Source organism: Bison bison, unplaced genomic scaffold, assembly GCF_000754665.1.
Source record: "Bison bison bison isolate TAMUID 2011002044 unplaced genomic scaffold, Bison_UMD1.0 scf7180017864304, whole genome shotgun sequence".
NCBI lineage: Eukaryota > Metazoa > Chordata > Mammalia > Artiodactyla > Bovidae > Bison > Bison bison.
This window is the reverse complement of record NW_011494876.1, coordinates 11447100-11471188: the sequence shown is the minus strand read 5'-3', so window position 1 is coordinate 11471188 and position 24089 is coordinate 11447100. Positions and strand designations below refer to the sequence as shown.

Genomic DNA, 24089 nt, shown 5'->3' with positions numbered 1-24089 from the left:
GGGAAAACAACTTAGCAGGAAAACTGCTGAGCCCATCTGGCCCCGCAGTGATGGGAGATCTGCCCTGCCTGGCCTCTCTCTCCTAGATTCCACCGCGGGGCCAGCGTGGACCTCTTTGGTCCCATACACCAGCGGTGATTTTCTCCTCCACGCCAAGTGCCTTCTGAGCAGTGTCCAAAATGGTAGTCTTAAAACACCTAGAGTGATGCTGTATTAGAATCCTGCCCATTAAATCCAAAGCTGGCTAATTTAGAAACAAAAGGAAAGAAGAAAAATAAAAGCTATACGTACATATGTATTTTTTCCAGTATGCCATCAGCCATATCTTTTGAACTGGCAAAGGGGTTGCTTATCCTGAGCCTGCAGCAGAGGGCAGACTTTCCTACATTATAAATACAGCATTAAAGTCCCGAGACACAGAAATATCCAGACACAGGATTGTCTGATAAAATAGTAGGCTTGCCAGGTGACTGTAACACCAGTGCTTTAGGGGGGAAAAAAAACTCAAAAAACTTCCTGTGATATTAATGCACTCATCAGCTTTTCCAGAGAGATGTGCTAATGGCCATTAAATCTGGCAGTGATTCCCAGTCTCCATGCTCTTCGGGTTAAGTAGCCCTGCTTATCTCAGCACTGCTATGGCCAGTGTGATAGCAAGTGGAAGGTTCCATGTGTTTGAGAAATGTTACCAGGATGCTGAGGCCAAATATGGAGATCAGAATACAGACTATGTAAGATTCCCTATCCTGTATCATGAAGGTATGTGCTATAAAAGCTTTAGATTAGACGAGAAAGGCTCCATTCCACACATAGAATGTCCAAGGAGAGGGGAAACTTTGCTTTGCACCTGGCATGTTTAGAGGTAAGGAGTCTACCAGGTAAATTCATGTGAAACAAAGAATTGGCTTGTATACTTAGTCCCCCTCTATCAGCTCAGTTCAGTTCAGTTCATTTCAGTTCAGTTGCTCAGTCATGTCCGACTCTTTGCGACCCCATGAATCACAGCACGCCAGGCCTCCCTGTCCATCACCAACTCCCGGAGTTCACCCAGACTCACGTCCATGGAGTCAGTGATGCCATCCAGCCATCTCATCCTCTGTCGTCCCCTTCTCCTCTTGCCCCCAATCCCTCCCAGCATCAGAGTCTTTTCCAATGAGTCAACTCTTCACACGAGGTGGCCAAAGTACTGGAGTTTCAGCTTTAGCATCATTCGTTCCAAAGAAATCCCAGGGCTGACCTCCTTCAGAATGGACTGGTTGGATCTCCTTGCAGTCCAAGGGACTCTCAAGAGTCTTTTCCAACACCACAGTTCACTATCGGCTCAGCGGTGTCCAACTCTGCAATTCCATGGACTGTAGCCTGCCAGGCTCCTCTGTCCATGGAATTTTCCAGGCAAGAACACTGGAGTGGGTTGGCATTTCCTTCTCTGCGAATATTCCTGACTCAGGGATTGAACCTGCATCTCTTGCGTCTCCTGCATTGGCAGGCAGGTTCTTTACCACTGTGCCACCTGGGAAGGTCACATGTTTGCTAGTGACTCAGTTCAGCTTTCCTGATCTTGAAAACCCAGGCGTGCCCCTCTGCTTCTCTCTGGTACCCTCCATTCACAGTCCTCAGGCATGAATCAGGAATTCAGATGGTGAAGGTGCCCTGGCCAGTGGTCTCACGGAAATATTTTCTTCGTTTGTCATATGCTTTCTTTCTCTTCCTCTTCTGCCAGTACGAAGAAGGAAAAAAGCGGAGGAAACCCAACTACAGTAGTGTGGACCTGTCTGAGGTGGAGTGGGAGGACCGCGATGATGTGGTAAGCGATTTGATTTCAAGCCTGGTGAGATGGACGCTCCGTTTTACCCTCCTCTGCCTGGGAGCTGGTCAAGAGAGGCCCACCAGATAAACACCTGGCCATCAGAGGGATGCAGAGACCATGGGCCCTTGTATGCATTTGGGGTTTTATAACTCTGCTCTGGTAGGTCCACTTGCAAATGGGTTTCCAGCCACCCTGCCTGCTTTGTGTAGTCTAAAACCATCTGCATTTGGGCTCTGGTTCCTTCTGCAGCTGATCAATCTGAACTCTTTCTGAGTGCCATTGATGGGACCTGTGACCCTAAGGGGAGCCTGGCCAGAGTCTAGCGGGGCAGCTGCACAGCCAGAGCCAGAGTTTACCTATCAGGATGTCACCCAGGGCTTGGCAGACCCACTTTCCTCCTCTTTGGTTGACCACCCTGTTTCCAGGGCCATCCCAGCCTTTCCCCTTTCCAGGCCACACTTTAGTAACACATGCTTGTTTCCCAGACAGCTTCAGCCTTCAGGACTGTATCAAAAGTTTTCCTCATGCCCACGATTTAGCCCCAGCAGTCTTCTTGTTCCTTCCTCAGTAAATTAGATTTGTTAGACACACCATCTTTTGTGAATCCAGGCAGACTGTCCTTAATTAAATCCTAACTTCCCGGGTGTCCACATCTGGACACTTGCTCTTCCCTTTCTATATGGAGCCTTCATGCCCAGGCAGGGTTTCTCTGCTTGTACCTCCCTGATTTGTCTGAGGTCCTTTTCTGAGCTTCATCACTGAGTTAGCATGGTTTCTACCCCTCCCTCTGTTTTGCTTTCCGAAGGGATGTTGAGGGGAGCCATTTGAAACGCACAGGCTGGGTTCCTGTGCTTTCAGAAATGCAGCCAGCATCATGGTCCCCTTGCTGCTTGCTTTTCCTCTCTTCATATCCTCTGCAACCTGGACATTACTTAGCTAGCATAAATCTCTGAGATTTTTCCTTGCTTGTAAAATGCAAGAATCGTATCTGTTTTAGACATTTACCCTATTTCCTTCTTCATCTGGGCTATCTCTTTTAAACCCCAATTCAGACAAAATCTTTGCTGTTTGATTTTAAAAAAAAAGTCTATTTCTTCATCCATTCTCTTTTCCCAAGTGCTGCTGACCTGACGTCATGTCAGCTCAGTGACCTGGTATAGTTTTATATCTTCTTGTTCTTTAGACATCATCATCAGAATTCACATCTGGGTCTTTTGATTATACCGCACCTAACATACATGTCCTATCCTTTCAACCTGCTCCTATCAAGAAGCAGGCTACGCAGTCCTGAGGAATGCAGTTCAGGCATTTGCCTGCCTGGTTTCAAGCCCCACCTCTGCTATTTGCTGGCTGTTGGTCTCCGGCAAACCATTATTTTCTCTACATCTCAATTTTGGTATAGGTTCTATTTTCTCAGTCAAATGAGTAAGATAGCAGTAGTACCTCACAGAACCATTGTGAATGCTAGTGTGTTACTATATTGAAAGATACAAAAGTGTCAACATTGTTGCTCAGACACTATGAGCATTCTGAGTGGTAGCTGTTACTAGTATTATTCTTGGCATTATCAACCCTCAGATAACCTTCTTATTAATGTATGTCTGTTGCTAAACTGTATCATGTAATTTTAAAGGGTGCATTCCATTAGTTTGCTTTCTCTTCCCTTTCCATCAGTTGTTTTATTTTGACTTCACTGCATCTTTTTGTTTTCTTTCCAAGAAGTTTTGAACCCTGTCATCAGCATGCTTCTCCATCCCTTCCTTCGTTTTTTTTTACATTTTAATTGACACGGGAGGCACACTTGATGCTCATTCTTACTGGGGAGTCCCCACATCCAGGAAGCTGGCCTTATGCTCGTTAAACACTAGGCTGACACCTGCACTTATCCTTTGCAGGTTTCCTGAAGGGATTTATTACTTGGCTCATCTGTACCCCAGTTGTCGAGTCATCATCACCTGTGCCCAGGTTAATTTTCCGTGAGCTGATATCACCTTTAACAATGATTTGACAGATGCTTTCTGTTTCCTTGCCCTTTTTGTCCTTTGTCATTGGCTTCCTAGCCATGTTCCTCACCTTAATATGATTGCCAGAACTGGATTCTGTGTCTGCCTTCAGAGTTCTCACAGCTCTAGCAAGTCAGTGCTCTTATTCTTCACCAGTAAGTCTCTGGTTGTGCGTGTTTAATTTGGGTCTCTCGTCTGCTTGAAAAGAAGGTACATTTGAGACATGAATTCCTTCACTCTCAATGTGCTTGATTGTGAAAACCCAAGTTACCATTTCTCTCCTAGAAATTTGCACATCCTTGATTAGAGAATTCTGGAATCTATGCGAAGCATCTTTGTGAAGGCTACACAAGATCCCACGTGCCCGTGTGTCTGCCAATGGGGTTTGCACATATGTAGCAGAGGGCAGTTTAAGTCAAGATCTTGAAAGCACCAGACAGGCAGAGTCGAGGAAGAAGCAGCATGTGTCTGCCCAGCTGTGGAGAAATTCTTGGAAGGAGCATCCTACTTCTTTTGGCAGCTAGGCTTGTTGTTTAATTTCATGACCACATTTATAACATAGACCCTATGTGCTTCCAAAAATGATGTGAGGTCATATCTGTGTCAAGCAAACTTGAGTTTGAATCCTAACATTTTAAGCTATTGAGAGGAGTCTGACATGAAAGAAAAGAGAGGGGGATAATAATGAAGATGCTGCTGCTGCTGAGGATGACCGTGGAGGACAGCTTGCACCTATGAATGCTTAGGGTGTACGAGGCACTCTTCTACATACTAGCTCGTCAGATTCGCACTGCAGCTTTATGAGACATGTGCTATCATTAATACCATTTCGCAGAAAGAGATATTGAGGCACAGTGGGGGTAAGTGATCTGTTCAAACTTCTGGCTCCAGAGTCCATTTCTGAATTACAGTGCTGTCCTGCCTCAGTGTTCAGTAAGTGTAATCTTTTTCCATTATAACTGAAAGTGAAAGTGAAGCCACTCAGTCGTGTCCAACTCTTTGAGACCCGTGGACTGTAGCCCACCAAGCTCCTCTGTCCATGGGATTCTCCAGGCAAGAATACTGGAGTAGGTTACCATTTCCTTCTCCAGGGGATCTTCCCGACCCAGGGATCGAACCCAGGTCTCCCACATTGCAGGCAGACGCTTTAACCTCTGCGCCACCAGGGAAGCCCTATTATAACTGAAGGAAAGGGAAAGAAAGAAAGTGAAGTCACTCAATGTCTGACTCTCTGTGACTCCATGGAGGATAGCCCACCAGACTCCTCCTCCTTGGAATTTTCCAGGCAAGGGATACTGAAGTGTGTTGCCATTTCCTTCTCCAGGGCATCTTCCCTACCCAGGGATTGAACCCGGGTCTCCTGCACTGCAGGCAGACTCTTTACCATCTGACCCAGCAGGGAAGCCCAAAGGAAAGGGAAAGACTAGACTAATCATCTAAGCATCTGCCTTCAGAAAGTATTAGTGACCCTGGCCTTGGACCCTCCCAGGTCCTGGCTCGGATCATCCTTAGCTACTGGGAGTTGGGGGTGGGGCGGCGCTGAGGCATGGAGAAGCTTACCTAATCTCTGACTCGCCTGGGGAATGTGAGAGGGGCAGGTCCCAAATGGCTTTAGGCAGGCACCAGAAAGAGGAAAAATGAAAACCATGTCAAAGATAAATCGAGCTGTTCTTAAGAGTTAGAAAGTAGACTTAATTAGGACCAGCTCTCCCCATCCAAAACCACAAAAGTTAAAATGGGAAAATATTTCCAGAAATGCCCATTATGTGTTGTTAAAAAATATCTAGAGTAAAATATATGTTTTATTTTATACATGCCTCCAGCTAAAAATTATGCTTTTACTCTCTTGCACAGAAGATGGGAATGTGAACCCAAATCTAGACAGGCCCCGCATCAAATTTAGGTTGCTTGCAAGCACTGCAGTTCTCTATCGGCCAGATCTTATTCAAGCTCCTCAAAGGAGGAAAGAGGGGAAAGAATTAAAAGAAAAAAAACAAGCACGGGGCTGGGAAAAAGCCTTTCCTGACAGGCTGTGGCATGTCAGCATTTGCTCCTATTTCATTAAATGGCCTTCCCGTCGTCTCCTATTGGTGCCCATGATGGCACATCTTTCATCACTGTGTCTGCTGTCCTTCTCTGAACTCACAGAAGGGCCACAAGTAATTAGCAGAGATCAGCCAGGGGTGGGGGAAGGGACGGAGGCTCACGGTTCCCAGATGAGACCTTCAAAAATCAGATGCAGGGTTGCCCCGTTCACTGCCCATCAGTCTCAGCCAGGCTTTTCAGTGGCCTAGATTTCTCAGGGAGTATTTGAAGATGGTTCATGCTGTGAAAAGCTAATCCCTATCTTCCAGATGGTTGGCTTTTGAAAACAACCAACCAAACAAAAAACTACTATATAGGAAAATATCTTTAACTTGATTGTGTTTTGAAAAATGATTTTCTCCATAACAAACCAATACCCTTTGTGAAAATGTAACTTGTGCCCTGAGACTTCCTAGCTTCATGAGTATTTTAGTGTTTGCTGGGGGTTCGTTCCCTGACTCTCAGGATTTAACATTGAAAAGGTTTTTTTGGCCACTGTTGCCCTGAGGTTTACATGAACACCCCAAATTGAGGTTGATGGTCCTTTATTTATTTTTATTAGCCTCTCTCCCCCTAGACAAGAGCAGTTGGATGTTTATTCTTCCAAAGCCCCATTTCAGAGATCTGAGAATAGTATTTAGACTTATTGCAAAAGTACACCAAGCTGTGTATACACCCAGCCCTGCATACACAAGCCACCAAAGATGCATTCAAGCTAGATGGTAAAAGGTGTCCAAGACAATATGGTAACCCTGGGAGGCACTAACCCCAATTTTTTTTATCATTTTAGTTAAGAAATGCCATGGTGAATAGAAAGACCGGGAAGTTTTCCATGGAGGTGAAGAAGACAGTGGACAAAGGGGTACATTTTTCTCAAACATTCTTGCCGCTTAATTTAAAACAAACCACTGTGAAAAATTAGCTTTGAAAGCTCTATCTGGAGTAAATATCGTTCACTGAGCTCATTTTTCTCTTGTCTTTACTTATCTCAAACAAGATTCATGTAGTACTGTTAACCTGATCATAGTGTGTCCATTTATTTTTATTTATTTCTGAAAACTTCACCTAGCAGACTAACCATGTTTTCTTTTCTCTACGACCTTTTTTTTGTTTTTTCAATCTAGAAACGGGTTTTGGTGATGACAAATGACTACTATTATACAGACATCAAGGGTACTCCTTTCAGGTAGAGCTGACCATAATACATGGACATTCCATCAGACCCATCAGTTGTGTTTGTACAAAACCTGCTGACACTCTCAGAGCTCATCATCTGAAGATAACCAAACATCCTGCCTAAAGGCTGGAAAGAGTGAGGAAGGGGCTTTTCCCAGGCTGCTTTTGTTTTTGTTTTCCATAAGGGGAAAAATGGTTCAGGCTCACCTAGGAGAACTCATTCAATTTGCCATGGCTTTGCATCTCATTATCAAGCAAATAAGCTTTGGGGTTCCAACTAAGGGTGGAGAGATAAATTCAGCGGGTTACCAGGGTCCTTAACCATCTAACTTGCTGCCCTTTATTTCCATGATCAAAAAGCAATCCTTCACACTTCGAGGCAGCATATTCATCCCTACGTGTTGTGCTTCGGTTTTAATTTCTCCGTACTGTTCCTCTGTGCTTGTCTGCCTTTCAATCCTGTTATTTCTCTTTGTAAAAGTCTTGAAAAATGCACTTGCCCCCTTGCCTGCTTTCTTATGTAGCATTCTAAAGTTTCCCGCTATTAACTTAGTGTGATAATGCTTTTTGTAAAAAGTTATTTTGGTAGGACTTCTTTGTGTTCTTCAACTGATGCCTCACAAAGCTCAGGGGAAAAAAGAGTTTACTGACTCTGGATCCATCTTAATAAAATCTGTGGTGGTGTTGTCGTATATGGCCAGGGATCTTGGGTGAATTCCATTTGGAACCAGAGCACTTGAGGAAACACGTGACTGCTAAGTGGGTTTGCCAAACGATGAGATTGTGTTATCAAAACATATTCTCTGACTTTAGATGAAAAAGGAAGGAGCTTAAATCAAGACTTTTGAGTGTGAGAATGTGAAAAATCTATCAGACAAGGAAGAGGGTTGGGCAAAGAAACCCACCATACAGTCATGTGGCTACATTCAAGTGACAGCAAAAGTGTTCATTTTTGCCATTAGAAAGGGGTTAATTTTCCCTCATCTCAAACTCTACAGTCTGGAAAGACCCTGGTGTGGCTAAATGTAGGGATGCATAAAGCGGTAATGAAGATTATTAGGGTATGTAGCTCTTAGAAAAGCATCTAGGAGAAAGGCTTGCTCAAGGGCTTGTAGCAGCCGCCACACTTCTTTTAAACATACTCGAGAGCCACCCATTGCTGCTGCACTTCCGATCAGAAATTACACTGAAGCAGCTGATCAAATCTAAGAAAGACCAGCACCAACTCTAATCAGTGGGGTTTTGAAAGTAAACTTCTGAAAAAAAAAAAAAATTGCTTACAGAACATGAAATGGAAATGTGAAAATGGAAAATAGAAAGTTAGCCAACAAGGCTGTTCCAGTCAATGTTATGGATTTCAAGGTCTGCTTTGTTTCTCTGCACAGTTTAGGTGTGGCGCTCTCCAGAGGCCATGGGAAATATTTCTTCCGAGGGAATGTAACTATTGAAGAAGGTAAGATGCTGTCTTTATCCATCTTAATCCTTTCATGTGGGAAGAAAGCCCTGAAGCCATTGGGTTAGCTGAAGAATTTGCTCAGCTATCCAGCCCTTTTTCTCATGGACGTTTGACTCAACCATTTACCCGCCCTGATTTTACCTTGCTCTCTTAGACTGTTTCAGATGCCTGGGACTCCCAGATAGTGGGGGCTTTCCTTATGGTTTCATTTATTTATGTGATGCTTTTATCCACAAAGTTGTCGAGGCAACTCATAGGAACCATCCATCTACCGGCTGTATTCTTCTCATACATAAAAATCAGTACCAAGAAAAATATGAATTAGCATAAAAACTCAAGCCCAGGAAAAGGAAAACAAAGGTAGGCAAGCCTTAGTCTTCTCCACATTGAGCTACAAATTTCCCTTGTGTTTTGAGGCAGCCTAGGTCCAAGGGAAATGTGATCATTCAAATGATTTATCTAAGTCAAAAGGAATAAGGAGCATCTTGAGGTTCTTAGCTCTTCTTGTCTTCATAAAGCACCAGTGCACTGGGAACTCCCAGGAAATGGTGGCAGTTGTTACAGCCCTTTAATCTTTAAAACTGCTGTCTCCCCCATACTGTCCTTTACATCTTCCAACAACCCAGTAGCTCAGAGAAGTTATCTTTACCAGTATCACCAGCTCATAAGGAACGCTGGGGCTAGCCTGTGAAAGGCTTCACTCCCAGAGTGGCCCTACCCAGGTGTTAAATTTTGCATCTTGACAGAGAAGGGGTTGGACCAGACCCGTGTTCTTTTTGGGTATCCTCAGGGAGTGTGGGTATCCTGGGTATCCTCAGGGAGCATGCCAAGAGTGGGAAGGTCAGTTACAATCCAGCTTTTATGGGTTAGAACTGGTTACAAATGAGTGTCATGAACTTCCAGAAGCTGGACTGCTTTGTGATTCATTCCAGTGATGTAGCAGAGAAGGAATAGGAAACTGGAAATCCCTGAAATGGCAGGTTCCATATATGGCCTTCTGTCTACTGCCCAGTGTCCCCACAATGTTTCATGGACTTTGGGTTTTATCTCTCAACTGATGGTGAGATCTTAAGGAATGGGAAGGAGAGTGAATGTGGGTCATTTTGACCCAGACAAAGCTCAGAGTGTCCCCACTGCAGAGGCAATCAAGTATGTGCTCCCTCTTCCTAAAGACAGGCAAGAAAAAAAACAGGCAACTTTGTGATTTGAGCAAAATACTCAACAGGATGTATTCTCAGGGATCTTTTTTAAAAATTTCTTTAATTTTCTGGCTCCATGAGCTACGTGTGACTCTGTAGATGTCCAGCACATGAAGACAGAAAATTCACATCTAAGCCATCTGAGGTCAAGGTGAGGAAATAGCTTATGGTCAGAACAGTCCCTGGTGGCTCAGATGGTAAAGAATCTGCCTGCAATGCTGGAAATGTAGGTTCAATCCCTCAGTCAGGTAATCCCTTGGAGAGGGGAATGACTACCCACTGCAATATTCTTGCCTGGAGAATTCCGTGGACAGAGGAGCCTGGCAGGCTACAGTCCATGGAGTCTCCAAGAGCATATGACTGAGCACATGTGCATGCACGCGCGCACACACACACACACACACACACATCTTGATACAGATATGTTGTACATAGTACTTGTTCAGTCAGTTAGAGCTAATGTTATTATTGTCAGCATTATCAATCAAGAGAGATGTGATTTTGTCAGGAGTATCTAAATTGGAGGTGAGAGAGTTAGAAAACAGCCATATTTCCTTGGTGGTCTAGGAGCTCAGAGAGGAAGCAATCAAAAAGATCTTCCATTTAGGGTCTAGGCAGAGAGATTTTTAGATGAAGACTGATGAGAACAGAAACTAGAAATATATATAGAATTGATATCATTAACCCAATATTCCAGGAAGGCGAGATCCAGTTCAGGGCCTCTGCACCTGTGATTCCTTCTGCCGCGAGCACCTCAGTTACTCCCTGGCTCTCCCCTCACCTCTTGCAGGTCTTTGCTTAAAGTCACTGTCTCAGTGAAGCATCCTGGACTCCAACAGTTAACACTGACACCCCCTCATCCCTCCCCATATCTTGGTACCCTCTCTCCTTGCTTCATTCTCTCCCTTAACTTCATAGTCCTCGCTAGTGATAAGCTATGTATTTTAACTTTATATTCTTATCTCTTTTCTGCCACTAGAAAGTAAATATCATGAGACAATTAGTGCTTTTTCTTTTGGTCTCTGTTATGTTTTCAAGGCCGTAGACTTACAATCGAAGAAGGCAATGGCACCCCACTCCAGTACTCTTGCCTGGAAAATCCTGCAGTCTGTGGGGTCGCTGAGGGTTGGACATGACTGAGCGACTTCACTTTAACTTTTCACTTTCATCCATTGGAGAAGGAAATGGCAACCTACTCCAGTGTTCTTGCCTGGAGAATCCCAGGGACAGGGGAGCCTAGTGGGCTGCCGTCTATGGGGTCGCACAGAGTTGGACATGACTGAAGTGACTTAGCAGCAGCAGCAGCAGACTTACAATAGTACCTGGCTCATAATTGATGCTCCATAAATAAACTGAAGGAAGAATGGAAGGGAGGGAGGGAGGAGTGGAAGAAGCAAGAAAGGGAAGAAAGCATGGATTGATGTATGGATTGCCGTAGGGACTAATCACTATCCCATTCAACCCTCTGGTGTAGTTTATGACCTTTGGCACTATCAGTGACATTCCCAATCTCATTCCGCCAGTAGGTGTTGGAGCCAGGATATGGCCACTTGTGTCATATAGGATGATATTCTATATAATTTATTCCCAACTAACTATGAAATCAAACAGGAGTATGTGATGCTAGTTCTAGTAGTTTGCTATTTATTTTGTACATTTGTGTTTGAGGAGGATACTGGAATCCTGAGCGCAGTAAGATATCATTGGTCATGAGGGAAACTGCCATTCTCAGTTAGTGGAGTTGCTGAGGTGGTCACTTAGAAGTGTGTGTCTGCTGATGACCCATGAAAGTGAAGTCACGTAAAGACACAAGGAGAAAGACTGATTTCGTACACTTAGGGCATCTCGAGCATTCTATAAACACTCTCCAATTCCCTGCAAGCCTCAGTTCTCCTAACTACCTCTCAGAGACTGACAACTCATTTCTACTTAGGATCCTGTATCACCTAGCAGGTTTTGCTGGTTAAAAACAGTTGAGTTTTTGCAGTCTCATACCATTCAACCTATAGTTTCACCTGCAAAATCACCTGTCCCTTAGGGACGATTATTATTATGTTTTTCACAAAAAGAAACTGACATTTAGAAAAGTAAAGCAAACTGCTGACATGACACAGGAGTTTAGGGGCTCACTCAAATTCCTGACTCAGGCTGTACTGTATGGGCCTCCAAAGTTGGTGTCTCCACTGTTGTGCTAAGCTTCTTTCCCAGGACTCACTGGTGCATCATTTATCTTCAAGGAGTTAAGTTTCTGGGAGACTCTGGGGAAGTTGCAGTAGTGGCTGAATGAAGTGGAAGTTGGGGGAAGGTTCTGCCTGAGATAAAAATATTTCCTGTGTGCAGAGTCCCTTTTCCCAGGCAGATGTCTTTGGGATTGATGCCTACTCTTAACCCCCTATCCTCATGGCCTTAACCCTAGAACATTTGAAGCATAGAAGAGAATATGGGGAGTCAGTGCCCCACACAGATGATACATACTCATGACGCCCTTCTTCTTGACCTCCAGGCCTGCATGACTTAGAACACCCTGATGTGTCCTTGGCAGACGAATGGTAAGAATGAAACAGTCCTTCTCAGCATTGGTCTTTATTGTCCTCTTTGATTTCAAGTTGCCTGTACTCCCTTGCCCAGTTCTCCTGATTCAAAGGCAAAGGAAAGTGATGCTATAAATATGTACACATTCTTGTTTTGGGCCATGTCACATTCCTAGGTCCTACTGCAACACTGACCTACACCCAGAGCACCGTCATCTGTCTCAGCTAGAAGCTATTAAACTCTACCTCAAAGGCAAAGAACCTCTGCTCCAATGTGAGTGTGCTTTCAAATGCACATGTTTGTGCACGTGGCGGTTGGGTAGTGGAGGGGGGTGTGGATGAACTCAAAACTATACTTTCTCTAGTTTTCAAGGGAAGCTTTGCTTTGGCAAAGGTGATCAGTCACAAGAAATCCAGCCAAGTGGCTGCTTCCTATGGGAACAGGAGAAAGAATGTGGGTTGCCAAGAGTCATGCAGATCCCCAATCCCATTTTAACCCTTCACATTGGATGTGTCCTATTACCAAACCATTTAGTCAAGCACCCAAGTAGAATGAAAATGTTACAGTTGGAAGGAGACTACCAACAGCTACTCCCTTATTTTGCAAATGAGGCACAAGGGCTGAAAATAAGACTTGTCTCATCCAAGGCCATACTCTAGGTCTCCTGGTTTCTGTCCAGAGTGGGACTGCCACTGTGACATGTTGCCTCTTGCAGTGTACATTCTGCTGCCCCTCCTCCCACCAAGTGCCCTCTCAGGGAGCTCGGTGAATCAAATGGCCAGTAGCTGGTGCAGGGGGAGAAGGAGTGGGGCAAGGAGAGAGCAGCAGCAGGCCTGATGCTCACCAAGCGTAAGACAAGTCCCCTGGACAAACACAGGTTTATGTTGATTAATTCCAGTAGTGAAAGTTTGGGCACAAGGGACTCACCAGAAATGAGCATGGCACTCAGCCCTACCCCTAGCAGATACCACTTATTAGTGACATGAGAAGTTCTTTGCACGTCTTATCTTACAGAAAACCCTAACAGCCCTATGAGAGGTGTAAGATTATCCACATCCAAACCACATCGTCATGAAATGGATTTACTTTTTGGGATATGCTCTAGTAGAGAAAGCATCAGATGGACATCATGTGAACTCAATTTTTCATTTTATTTGCCTATTTGAGTGATATATTTAAGAAACAAAAGTGGAACACTGATCTAAAGAAGCACTTACATTTACCATCCAGCTTTGTCAAATTTTAAACTTTTTGCCATATTTGCTGCAGGTACTTTTTAAGGAATGAAATATCAAAGATAATGTTGAAGACCCTGAGTGCCCCCTATGTGATCCCATTTCCCTCTCAGAGAGAATTACCACCCTGTATTTATTCATCATTCCCATGCATTGTGTGTGTGTGTGTATATATATATATATGTATACACCAAATATATACATATATACCTATGTATCCATATCCATTATATGCCATTATGTTCATTACTTTGTATAATAAAATTTATATATATTGTATATGTTATCCTGCAACCTATGTTTCACTCATCATACATTATATTTTTGAGATTTGTGTTGATAATTTAGCTCTGATGCATTTACTTGAATTACTATGTGGTATTCTACTATGTAACTATGTCTCAATTTATTCATTGTCTATTTCATGATGAGTTGTTTCCAGGTTTTGCTTTTACAGCAAAGCTGCACCATCTTCTTGGCCACCAGCCACGGTGAGGACTGGGCTGCTGTAGGTGATAAAGCTGGAGTGTTTTAGGATGCCTCTGCTAGACTCATGATACCCTCCCGATTTCTCATCCTCTTCCACAGAGCTCTATCAAGAACTCATCTGGATAAGGATGGATGTCCCACTTTAGGATGGAAATAAATAAATAAATAAAAGCTTAGATGGAAGAAGTCACAAAATAAGAGTCCCAGAAATAATTAGCTATCATATCCTTCTCCCTTACAATCAAGATCAGGGCCCTAAAGAATTGCAAATTTTGATAGAGGGCAGAAATGGGGATGAAAAGAGAAAACTTTCTGAGGAGTGCTGCCTTCTAGTCTCCAAATCCCAGAGTTGGCTTGCTGGTCTATGGCATCAACTTACTCGATGGGGAGGGAAAGTGAAAACTTGTAGTGTGAGACACCCAGCATTCTCAATTTACTATCGTCTTATCCAGATGCTTTGGGGGCCCTTGTCTTATGGTGTATCAGGTGTCAGAGCTGTTTCATATTCTCACCTGGTAGGCAGTTAGCACAGCAACACACCATAGGAGATAGTAGCCTGCAGATACTGCAAAATGAGCCTGGTGAGCACCTCTCGTGCTGTAGTTTGGGGTCCAGCCAAAGCCATCTTTTCAAGTCTGTCCTTCCCAACAGGTGATAAAGAATTGATACAGGAAGTCCTTTTTGATGCTGTGGTGAGTGCTCCCATTGAAGCCTATTGGACCAGCCTTGCCCTCAACAAATCTGAGTAAGTGGTTGCACATGTCCCCTTTTCATGGCCTTTTCCCCACAAGCCGTCCGAAATATGGTTATGGTTTAAAGAACTAAAGTTGCTTTAGGAGGCTGGTGTTAAAGTTCTTTAATTTTCCCCAAAGCTCCAAACCACAAGAGCTAGAGCAGATTAGCGGCTCTGACTTGGATGGCAAGCTCCTGGGTTTGACATACAATTTGTTTGAATTTTAACATTACATGAAATTTGGTCTGTTGAAGTAGGGTGACACTTCCGAGAGAGAGAGAGGGAGGCAGAAGGAGCATTTTGCTTCCTGCCCTGCCATGGCTCCCTCTCCTTCACAGTCTGGGGGGAACTTGGGATCTGGGCCAGGCTAGGTTGTGAGGAGGACAGGAAGGTGAGAGCTCTATTTCATTAAGGTGTCAGATATAACCCTGCGGTTTCATTTCTGAAGTGGAGTATGTAGGGGGAGGGGGACAACCAATGAAAGTTGTCAAAGACTAGGGTGAGAAGTGCTTCAATAGCTTATTATTATTATTATTATTTTACTACTTTAAGTAGCCTGTTAATGATTAAAAATTTTTAAAAAGTTCCTTTTGTCCTTTACCTTCATGTCATATATTATTCAGTTCTCCCTCCTTTTTTATTCTTTATTCGCTCCTTTCCTTCTTTTATTTTCCCTTTTGTCTCTTCTCCTCTATTGGGTCTGTCATTCACTCTGCTCTCATTTTCATTCATTCATTCTTCAAATATTGATTGCACGTCTGTTATGTGACAAGCACTGGGCCAGACATTGGTGAAATGGAAATAACTCAGTCAAACATAGTCCTTATCATTGTGGTGCCTGTGATATATAGTGTGATTGAGAATTGTGATAATTATGAAGGGAAAATTAGACATGTAGACTGTAATGAGACCTAGAGTGGAGATAGAAGAAAGGAAAGGCTTTTGAGACAAGGAACTAGTTCAAGTATTCTGTAGGAGAATTCCAGAGAAATGGAACAGCATGTGCAAGACCCTGAGGTAAGAGGCTATTTGGACAGTTGAGGAATTTAAAGAAGGCCAGCAGAGCTGAATTGTGGAGGGTAGGCTGGAAGATGTCAGGAGACAAGGGTTCATTGGGCCCTGATGGTTTAGAACATTGGGAATCAGGTTAAAGATTTCGGACATTATAGTCAGAATATTGGAAATCCCTGAAGAATTTTAAGGACATTTTAAGATTTTAAGAAGTAGATGATCAAATTTGCATTACAAAAATCCTTCTGCTGATATGTAAATAGTAGAGTGTAATGAGGGTAAATATCTATCTATCTATATATATATATATATATCTATGGTAGCAGTTCAAGGGATTTGTCACTGGGACCAAGGCAGTGGCTGTGGGCACAGAGAAAAGAGATGCACTAGAGACATGCTTTGAAAGTAAGACCCCCAGGACTTGGTGCTGAGTTCACGGTGTGAGGGGAGGGAGGCTGAGCTTTCAAGAATCATTCTCAGGTTTATGGCATGAATACCTGTGTAGATAGTCATGCTATTTCCTCGGTCCGGAGACAAGGAAGCAAGAACAACCCTGGGACTAGACATGGACAGAATTCTTTTCTAGACATTTTAAGGTTAAAATGACTCCTAAGAAAAAATGTAAGGTAGGTAGTTTAATACGTGAATCTGGAGTCCAAAAGTTATGACTAACTACTCTCATTATATTTGAGGGGTATACTTGGACTGCTTACCTGCATGCATCTTATTCCCTGGGAGATCTGGAAAGAGTCAACCTTTTCTGTGATTGCATTCTCTAGTGGGAATGTTTCTTTTAGGTTCTCGGGAAACTTAAAATCCGGTGCAAAGATTGCTGATTCACCCCTAACAGATGCTAGAGATTTCCGAAATGGTAGCTTGCTTTGTAGTCCACATCTGTTACTGATTGGGCAGCCTGGCTTTCCTACTTGGTGTAGGCTATGAACAGAAACTAATACATAGTGTTGGTTTTTATTCATCCCTTAAGTACGTGGAAGTAGTATTGACCACTTTGACAACCATCAGAGATCAAGTAACTAAATGATCTTATATTGAAGATGACATGGATAAAGCTTTGAATCAGATTGCTACTGGCATCTAGGGCAGGGAAGCAAACTCAAGAATCAGTATCCTCTTCATACTTTTTTGGTAGCATAAAACTGTATATTTGGCAAAAGATTATTTGCTTTGTTTTGAAGAAGTAAGCCCTGAGAATACCCTGAAGAACATGTTCAAACATAAAATTTACCTTGACTGTTGAAAAAAACCTTCGGTGAATCTTCAAATGAGTTTTCTTTGCTAAGGCCTTCCTTAGAGTTCCTATGCATGGCCTCCTGTCGGACTATTTACAGAAGTCATTTCATTACTCATCTGTCTGGGGTTGATGGTGAGGGTAAAACTTCCATGTTGGTGCCTCCTAAATGGTGAAGAATTCAAGTCCTAAACATTTTCAGGCTGTGGGATACTACAGACTTGAATCAGTGGCTAAGTTGCTGGGTTTTGCTAACGGCAGATTTCACTAACGATCTCAGGACCGAGAATGGACTTGGTAGCATCAGTGCAGAACGCTAGCTCTAAGGCTTTCCTTCCTCTCCTCAAAGTTGGCCTGGTCTTTCTGAGCTTGCACCCAGAAGCTTGAGATAAAGGTGTGTTTATCTTGCAGGGTGCACTTTCTTATGCCCACCAAACTAGGTCACGGACTTCATAGTTTTTCTGGCAAAAATTACCATGAAAACCTTTGTAAGGGATCAGAGTCAGCATCCTGTATGTACTTGTGTGTGTGTATGTTTCTATAATTTTTACCAAAATTTCAGGCTTCAATGCTGTTATTTCATACAACATTCCATGAGTTTTAAAATGCAGAAGCTGTTATCTGCTGGCTGACTGGCAGAATCCCCCTGACTTGTGCTGCTCTGTTTTAGGAATTCGGACAAGGGCGTGGAGGTAGCCTTCCTTGGCACTCGCACAGGCCTCTCGAGAATCAACCTGTTTGTTGGGGCAGAGCAGCTCACCAATCAGTAAGTAGGGAGCTCCTGAAGCAGGATAATGAAAGGGGCGTTTATATCATTCATTGATTCCAGCAGCGGTGGAAACAAAACTCAGACCTGTTGACATTTTTCCTCTTTATTCTCCTTTGGGGACCACAGTGTGTGTGTTTTTGGCTTCCCTCATAGCTCAGTTGGTAAAGAATTCCCCTGCAATGCAGGAGACCCAGGTTTGATTCCTGGGTTGGGAAGATCTCCTGGAGAAGGAATAGACTACCCACTCCAGTATTCTTGGGCTTCCCTTATGGCTCAGCTGGTAAAGAATCCACCTGCAATGCAGGAGACCTAGGTTTGATCCCTGGGTTGGGAAGATCCCCTGGAGAAGTGAAAAGCTACCACTCCAGTATTCTGGCCTGGAGAATTCCATGGACTGTACAGTCCATGGGGTTGCAAAGAGCCAGACACAACTGTGCGACTTTAAATGCAAAATATAAAATGTGTGTGTGTTCACCTGCTCATTGTTGACCTTTCCACAACTCTGTTCTTCACACTTGTTGGCATCTGTCCTCTGTCCTGGAGCCCTCTCCCACCCTGCTGGGTCGCTTAAGGACGCTAGAGATAGTGTGGCTACTGGGGGAGCAGCCAGAGGGAGGACTTACTCAACTCCTGACAGATGACCAGAGGGCTTTCAGCCATCTTGCACCTCTGCTGAGGAATTTCTGCTTGTCCAAGAAGCAGTGTTTCAATTCTGAGCGTGTTTGTGTACATTTTAGTGAACCTCTGTGCCTCAGCTCAGAGTCTGAGGGCCTGTAGAGCCCCACAGCCAGGACTGGGCATTCTGGTGGCCCTTGCTTTGATGCTGTTTCCATGTTCTAAAGAGACCAGATGGACAGTGGGCTGAGTGTCACCAACTTCAGTACCCAGATGCCATTTAAACCAACACTGTTCAACCCCTGTATCTTCAGAGAGCCCCAGGGTCTTAACTCTTTAAACTGGTGTTTGACCAGAGCTGGTATGAGCCTGGGAAGTCCTTCCTGAACCTATTAATAAATTTTCTCAATTTCTTTTCTCTGAAGTAAGAGACATTATTAAGCCAGGGATGAGTGGAGTCTGAGGGACAGTTTGCCAAGTGTGTGTTTGTGATTCCAGAGGTTACCATGGAGCCTCACAAATCCTGACCTTCAGGGACAGTGGGAATAATGGAGGCACTGGGTATCCAGTGATTTGAGAGGGGTTGGCCTGTCAGGAGCACTATGTACCATTAAGTCCAGTTGAGCTGTGCTCATGTGTCTCTTAGATGAGTCCTGGACACCAACCACGTCATCTTATAAAACCACATCTGTAAGTGGCAGATCCATAGATTTTTGGTTGTTTTGTGGACTGGCTTTTAATTCCCACGTGAAGGCTCTTTCTTTCTCAACTCCTCAGTTTGTCGTTTATGAAGTTGACTATAGTCATGACTTGACTCTTTTGAAGTCCTCTCTACACCTACGCGTGCATGCATGCTTGCATGCTCAGTCTCTGAGTTGTGTCTCACTCTGCGATCCCATGGACTGCACTCCACCAGACTCCTCTGTCCCTGGAGTTTCCCATGTAAGAATAGTGGAATGGGTTGCCATTTCCTACTCCAGGGGATCTTCCCAAGCCAGGGATTGAAACCACATCTCCTGCGTTGCAGGCAGATTCTTTACCACTGAGCCACCAGGAAAGCCCCTGTATCCTGAGACAAATACTTTAACAGACGGCAAGTTCCTTGGAAGGACTAGAAGTGTCAGGATACACATCCTCTTCTCATTTTAGGATCCAGAGAGGCGAAGGACAACACATAAGTAGACTTTCTAATCCTCAGAAGGAAAACCTGTTATGTGTTTTGAGATACAAATAGATAAACAAGAAAGCACTAACAACGACATACCCTAACACCTTGCTAGTCTCATAGTCAGGTGATTGTGATGGATTTGAAAGATGGCAGGACCACACTCAAGACTGCTGGCTCACCTGCGGTCTGGCTCACCTCACTCATTGCATCTGAAAAATGGGTTAATGATCATTGGATATCTGGATGGATGAAATATCTGTCTTCAAGAAACACCTATCACTGATTCATATAGAGGCACCTTGGCTTGCATTGTCTTGGGATCTTGTATCTGCTACCCCCTCCAATCAAATGGTATTTGTTGATACCCCCCTATTTGGATACACTATTAGCCAGAGCTAGAAAGAGTTTAAAATTTCTATGTTTTTGTTAAAGAGAGTTCAAAGTATTGGGAATAAGTTTGGATAATATAAAGTCCCCATGCTAGAGCTAACCTGTAGTGTCATCAGGCTCCTACACTGAGGTTCTATCTCCTATCCCCACCACCTGATTTTGGAAGTGTATCTATTATAGTTCATGACCCCTATAACCTGCTATCATCCCCAATATTAGCCATATATTGTTTCAGCTTACATAGTCCTTTCACACATGGTGTTGTATAATCCTGATAGTACTGCAGTAAGTGTAATATTATTATTCCCACTTTGTAGATGAATAAATGGGGCTAAGAGACTCAGTAACTAATCCAAGTAACTCGCTCAAGATCATTCAGCTCTGCCTAAAACTTAGACGAGTCTCACCCAACACCACAGCAGTCCCTCATATCCAGAAGTAGGTGCAGTCCTGTTTGCTGGAGAATAGGGAGGGAAGGGCTTCCCCAGTGGTTCAGGTGGTAAAGAATCTGCCTGCAATGCAGGAGACCCGGGTTTGATCCCTGGGTTGGGAAGATCCCCTGGAGAAGGAAATGGCAACCCACTCCAGTGTTCTTGCCTGGGAAATCCTATGGACAGACGAGCCTCGCAGGTTACAGTTCATGGGGTCGCAAAGAGTTGGACTTGACCAAGCAATTAACACGCAATACAGTGGGAGGGAAGGAAAGAAGCAGCAAATATCCTCACATAGACCCAGTTTACCTTCTTTACACTTTTTCTAAGAAGAGTGAGATCTATTTAAGATGTTGATCCCCTCAAAATATGTATCTATGTGTCTGGATTTTAAGGCAAGACAAAGCTTTCTGAGCCTTTGGTCTTCTGATAGGATTTCTGGAGACTTTATTTGCTTGCTTCAGATGCTAAGGCTATTAGTTCACTAGGTATACTAGGAAAATCATTTCACCTACTGGGAGTCTAACTGCAGGGTTATACAAAATATTTCTGAGTAATCTGGGATGCATGTTGCACAGGTCCTCTCTATACTGAGAAAAATCAGGTCAGGGTTCTAAAAGCAACACTGTTTTTACCCAGCAAAAGTTGTTGGGATGTACTTGTGTCTGGCTTTTCCTTGTTCAGTGGTGCCATGCTCTTATTCTATTCTATTTCAAGGGACTTCCTGAAAGCAGGAGACAAGGAGAACATCTTTAATGCAGATCATTTCCCTCTCTGGTACCGAAGAGCTGCAGAGCAGATTCCAGGGAGCTTCGTCTATTCGATCCCATTCAGCACAGGTGGGTGCCCTTGTTGGAGGCTGGCTCTGTCCCTTTGGTCCTGCTGGCCTGAGCATTGCATGCAGAGTATGAGGGAGCATCCTGGAGGCTAAAGGGAGCCAAAGTCAGCCAGGAGAACCAGTACTGAATATTGGTCTAGCCCTGAACCAGTGAGTGACCAGCTCCATAAGTGTTGCTACCCCAAGTGCAAGGAAATTTTTACTTGACCATACTCTACAAACACATGCCAGGAAGCAGGGCTGTTATTTTATACCATATAGAATTTGCATACGAACTTCTCAGTAGATTTTTTTTTTTTAATCTAAAATGTGGTCACGGTCCTACTTAGAGAAAATTCACACAGGCATAACATCTTTTGCCAGAACTTTCAGCAAGTCACATCACTTTGGAGGCTCACAATTCCTCATCAGAGTTGATTTAAATCAACACACAATAGTGACTAAGATTTTGTGTAGCCTCATGCTCTCCTAACAGGGAGCTGCAGTGACCAATGAGAGGCATGTAGCCAATGATCCTTCCAGTCTTTAGGTTTTATGATATTATTTAAAAAAATGCTAGGGTCTCCTCCCTCCAAAGGAGAACTGAACATTACCTTATTTCAACCAGTTTTAGAAGCAAGAGAAACTGGAAAGGCTTTTCAGTTGTCCTTGGCTTTTTCTTGTCTCGTTGTTGTTCAGTCACTCAGTCATGTCCGACTCTTTGCGACCCCATGGACTGCAACACACAAGGCTTCCCTGTCCTTTGCCATCTCTTGGAGCTTGCTCAAACTCGTCCACTGAGTTGGTGATGCCACCCTACCGTCTCTTGTTTCATGCGTCTGATATTGTTAGTGCTCATTCTGTGTAAGGCTCTGTATTGTGCATTGTAAAAGCTTCAGGGATGAATAATAGTACTAGAAACTTGGATTGCTCTGGACAGTTCAGTATATGCTTATGTTTTATATTAGAGGCTTCTGTATTAATTTCTTACAAGCATTCCTGTCACCCCTAATGGGGATTCTCTAATGCTTTAGTGTCAGAGCTCCTCCCTGAGTTTTGGCACTTGCTTGTTTCCATAAATGAAACATCTATAAAAATAAAGTTTTCAAAAATTTGGGTAGACATGTTGATAAGAGTTGTCTAATAATTAGTTGAATGAACTCATTAGGAAGAGGGTCCCTCATTAATGAAGATATTAAAAAAAAAAGACCGAGTGTTATTGTAGAGATTCCCTCCCTAGGTGGGATTTTAGAGGAGATTATCAGTTAGATTCCTTTCAGAAGCAAGATTCTTGGGGTCTGTCTATACTCCTTTGCTGACAAGTCTGTGTTAACTCACACCTACGCACATGTGTGTGTTCTCAAATATAAATTTCCAGGTACTAAGAATTTCTTTATGTTTATCTGTATCACATTTTATTGTTGAAAATATCAACTAAGAAGCAGTGGACTTTCTAATTCTGCAAACCTATCAATAATAATGTCTTATTTTTTCATGCAGTTCCATGATACTTTCTTTTTTGTAGTCTTCTGAAGTAAAAAAATAAAACTTAGCTTTCTAGATCTGGACTGGATCCATTAAGTTATCCAGAAGGGGATTTTCCCAAACCTGGGCAAGGATGAGGAGTTGTGGGTAATGAGAACGTCTCCCAGAAGTTGTTGCACGTGTGTGTGTCTATGTGTGTGTGTGTGTTTGTGTGTAATGGCTTCTCTGTTCAGTTTGCTTTGTTGTTATTCACCATTTTTCCTATAAAGAATTATGTCTGGAAAAGAATTCTGATTAATTAAGGCTGTTGTCTAATTGGTTTTTGGCAAGTGGGGTTTTCACTGAACTTTGAATGAAATCACATAATAAAAAGGAATTTACCTTATTCATGATAAAGTTATGGATGACATAATATCTTAGGAGATTTTGTGGCCCCTTTAGATTTGGAGAAAATGTTAAAAATCACCGCACACAAGTGTTATGGTGGAGCTCTCTCAGTTTTTCTCCTGTGTATTGAATACCTATACACACTGGGAAAGAAGCTGGTTTTTATTACGGCTTAAACTCAGGCCAGAAAATTCTTAATTGTTTTGGTCATAAGTATATTTAAATTCAGATCTGCCTTCTCCCTGCTTCTAAATTCAATTGGATTGCATTCAACTCACATTCACTGAACCTTTTATAAGGCAGCCACTGGAGTAACAATTATTAACTATGGGCATTAGGAATTTGTGTTCAGTGTCTTTTAATGCATAAGTATTAGAACCATCACTAGTAATTAAAAATCTCTTTATACTAATACCATATTGTTACCACATTAATAAGAGTATGGGGTAAGGATTTCATTCCAGCTCTGTCCCTATTTAGAATAGTTTTGCTCAGAAAAACTTGGCTTGAAATTAAAATTTTATATCTCAGTAAAGTTTTAACCAACAAATCACAGCTAAAGTTCTCAACTCACTGTAAAATAGTTTCAGTACTTTATCTCAAGCAGCTGTCTATGGCTGTGTTTAGAAAGGCAATGTAAGTGTGATAACTGACACAGTGAACACTGATATTCAGTTCAGTTCCGTTCAGTCGCTCAGTCGTGTCCGACTCTTTGCGACCCCATGAACCGCAGCATGCCAGGCCTCCCTGTCCATCACCATCTCCTGGAGTTCACGCAGACTCACGTCCATTGAGTTGGTGATGCCATCCAGCCATCTCATCCTCTGTCATCCCCTTCTCCTCCTGCCCCCAATCCCTCCCAGCATCAGAGTCTTTTCCAATGAGTCAACTCTTCGCATGAGATGGCCAAAGTACTGGAGTTTCAGCTTTAGCATCAGTCCTTCCAATGAACATCCAGAACTGATCTTTAGAATGGACTGGTTGGATCTCCTTGCAGTCCAAGGGACTCTCAAGAGTCTTCTCCAACACCACAGTTCAAAAGCATCAATTCG

General features: G+C 43.2%; 1 protein-coding gene across 1 annotated transcript in view; it reads left to right on the top strand.

Annotated features, from left to right (window-relative positions):
* The window catches only part of CACNA2D3 (calcium channel, voltage-dependent, alpha 2/delta subunit 3), a 904008-nt gene that overhangs the window by 724660 nt on the left and 155259 nt on the right, over positions 1–24089 (top strand). Inside the window, exons 17-25 of the mRNA XM_010851933.1 lie at positions 1721–1804; positions 6686–6757; positions 7020–7081; positions 8457–8524; positions 12230–12275; positions 12434–12531; positions 14634–14727; positions 17646–17741; positions 21066–21187. Coding sequence (XP_010850235.1) covers positions 1721–1804; positions 6686–6757; positions 7020–7081; positions 8457–8524; positions 12230–12275; positions 12434–12531; positions 14634–14727; positions 17646–17741; positions 21066–21187 — 742 coding nt within the window. The remainder of the gene's footprint in view (positions 1–1720; positions 1805–6685; positions 6758–7019; positions 7082–8456; positions 8525–12229; positions 12276–12433; positions 12532–14633; positions 14728–17645; positions 17742–21065; positions 21188–24089) is intronic.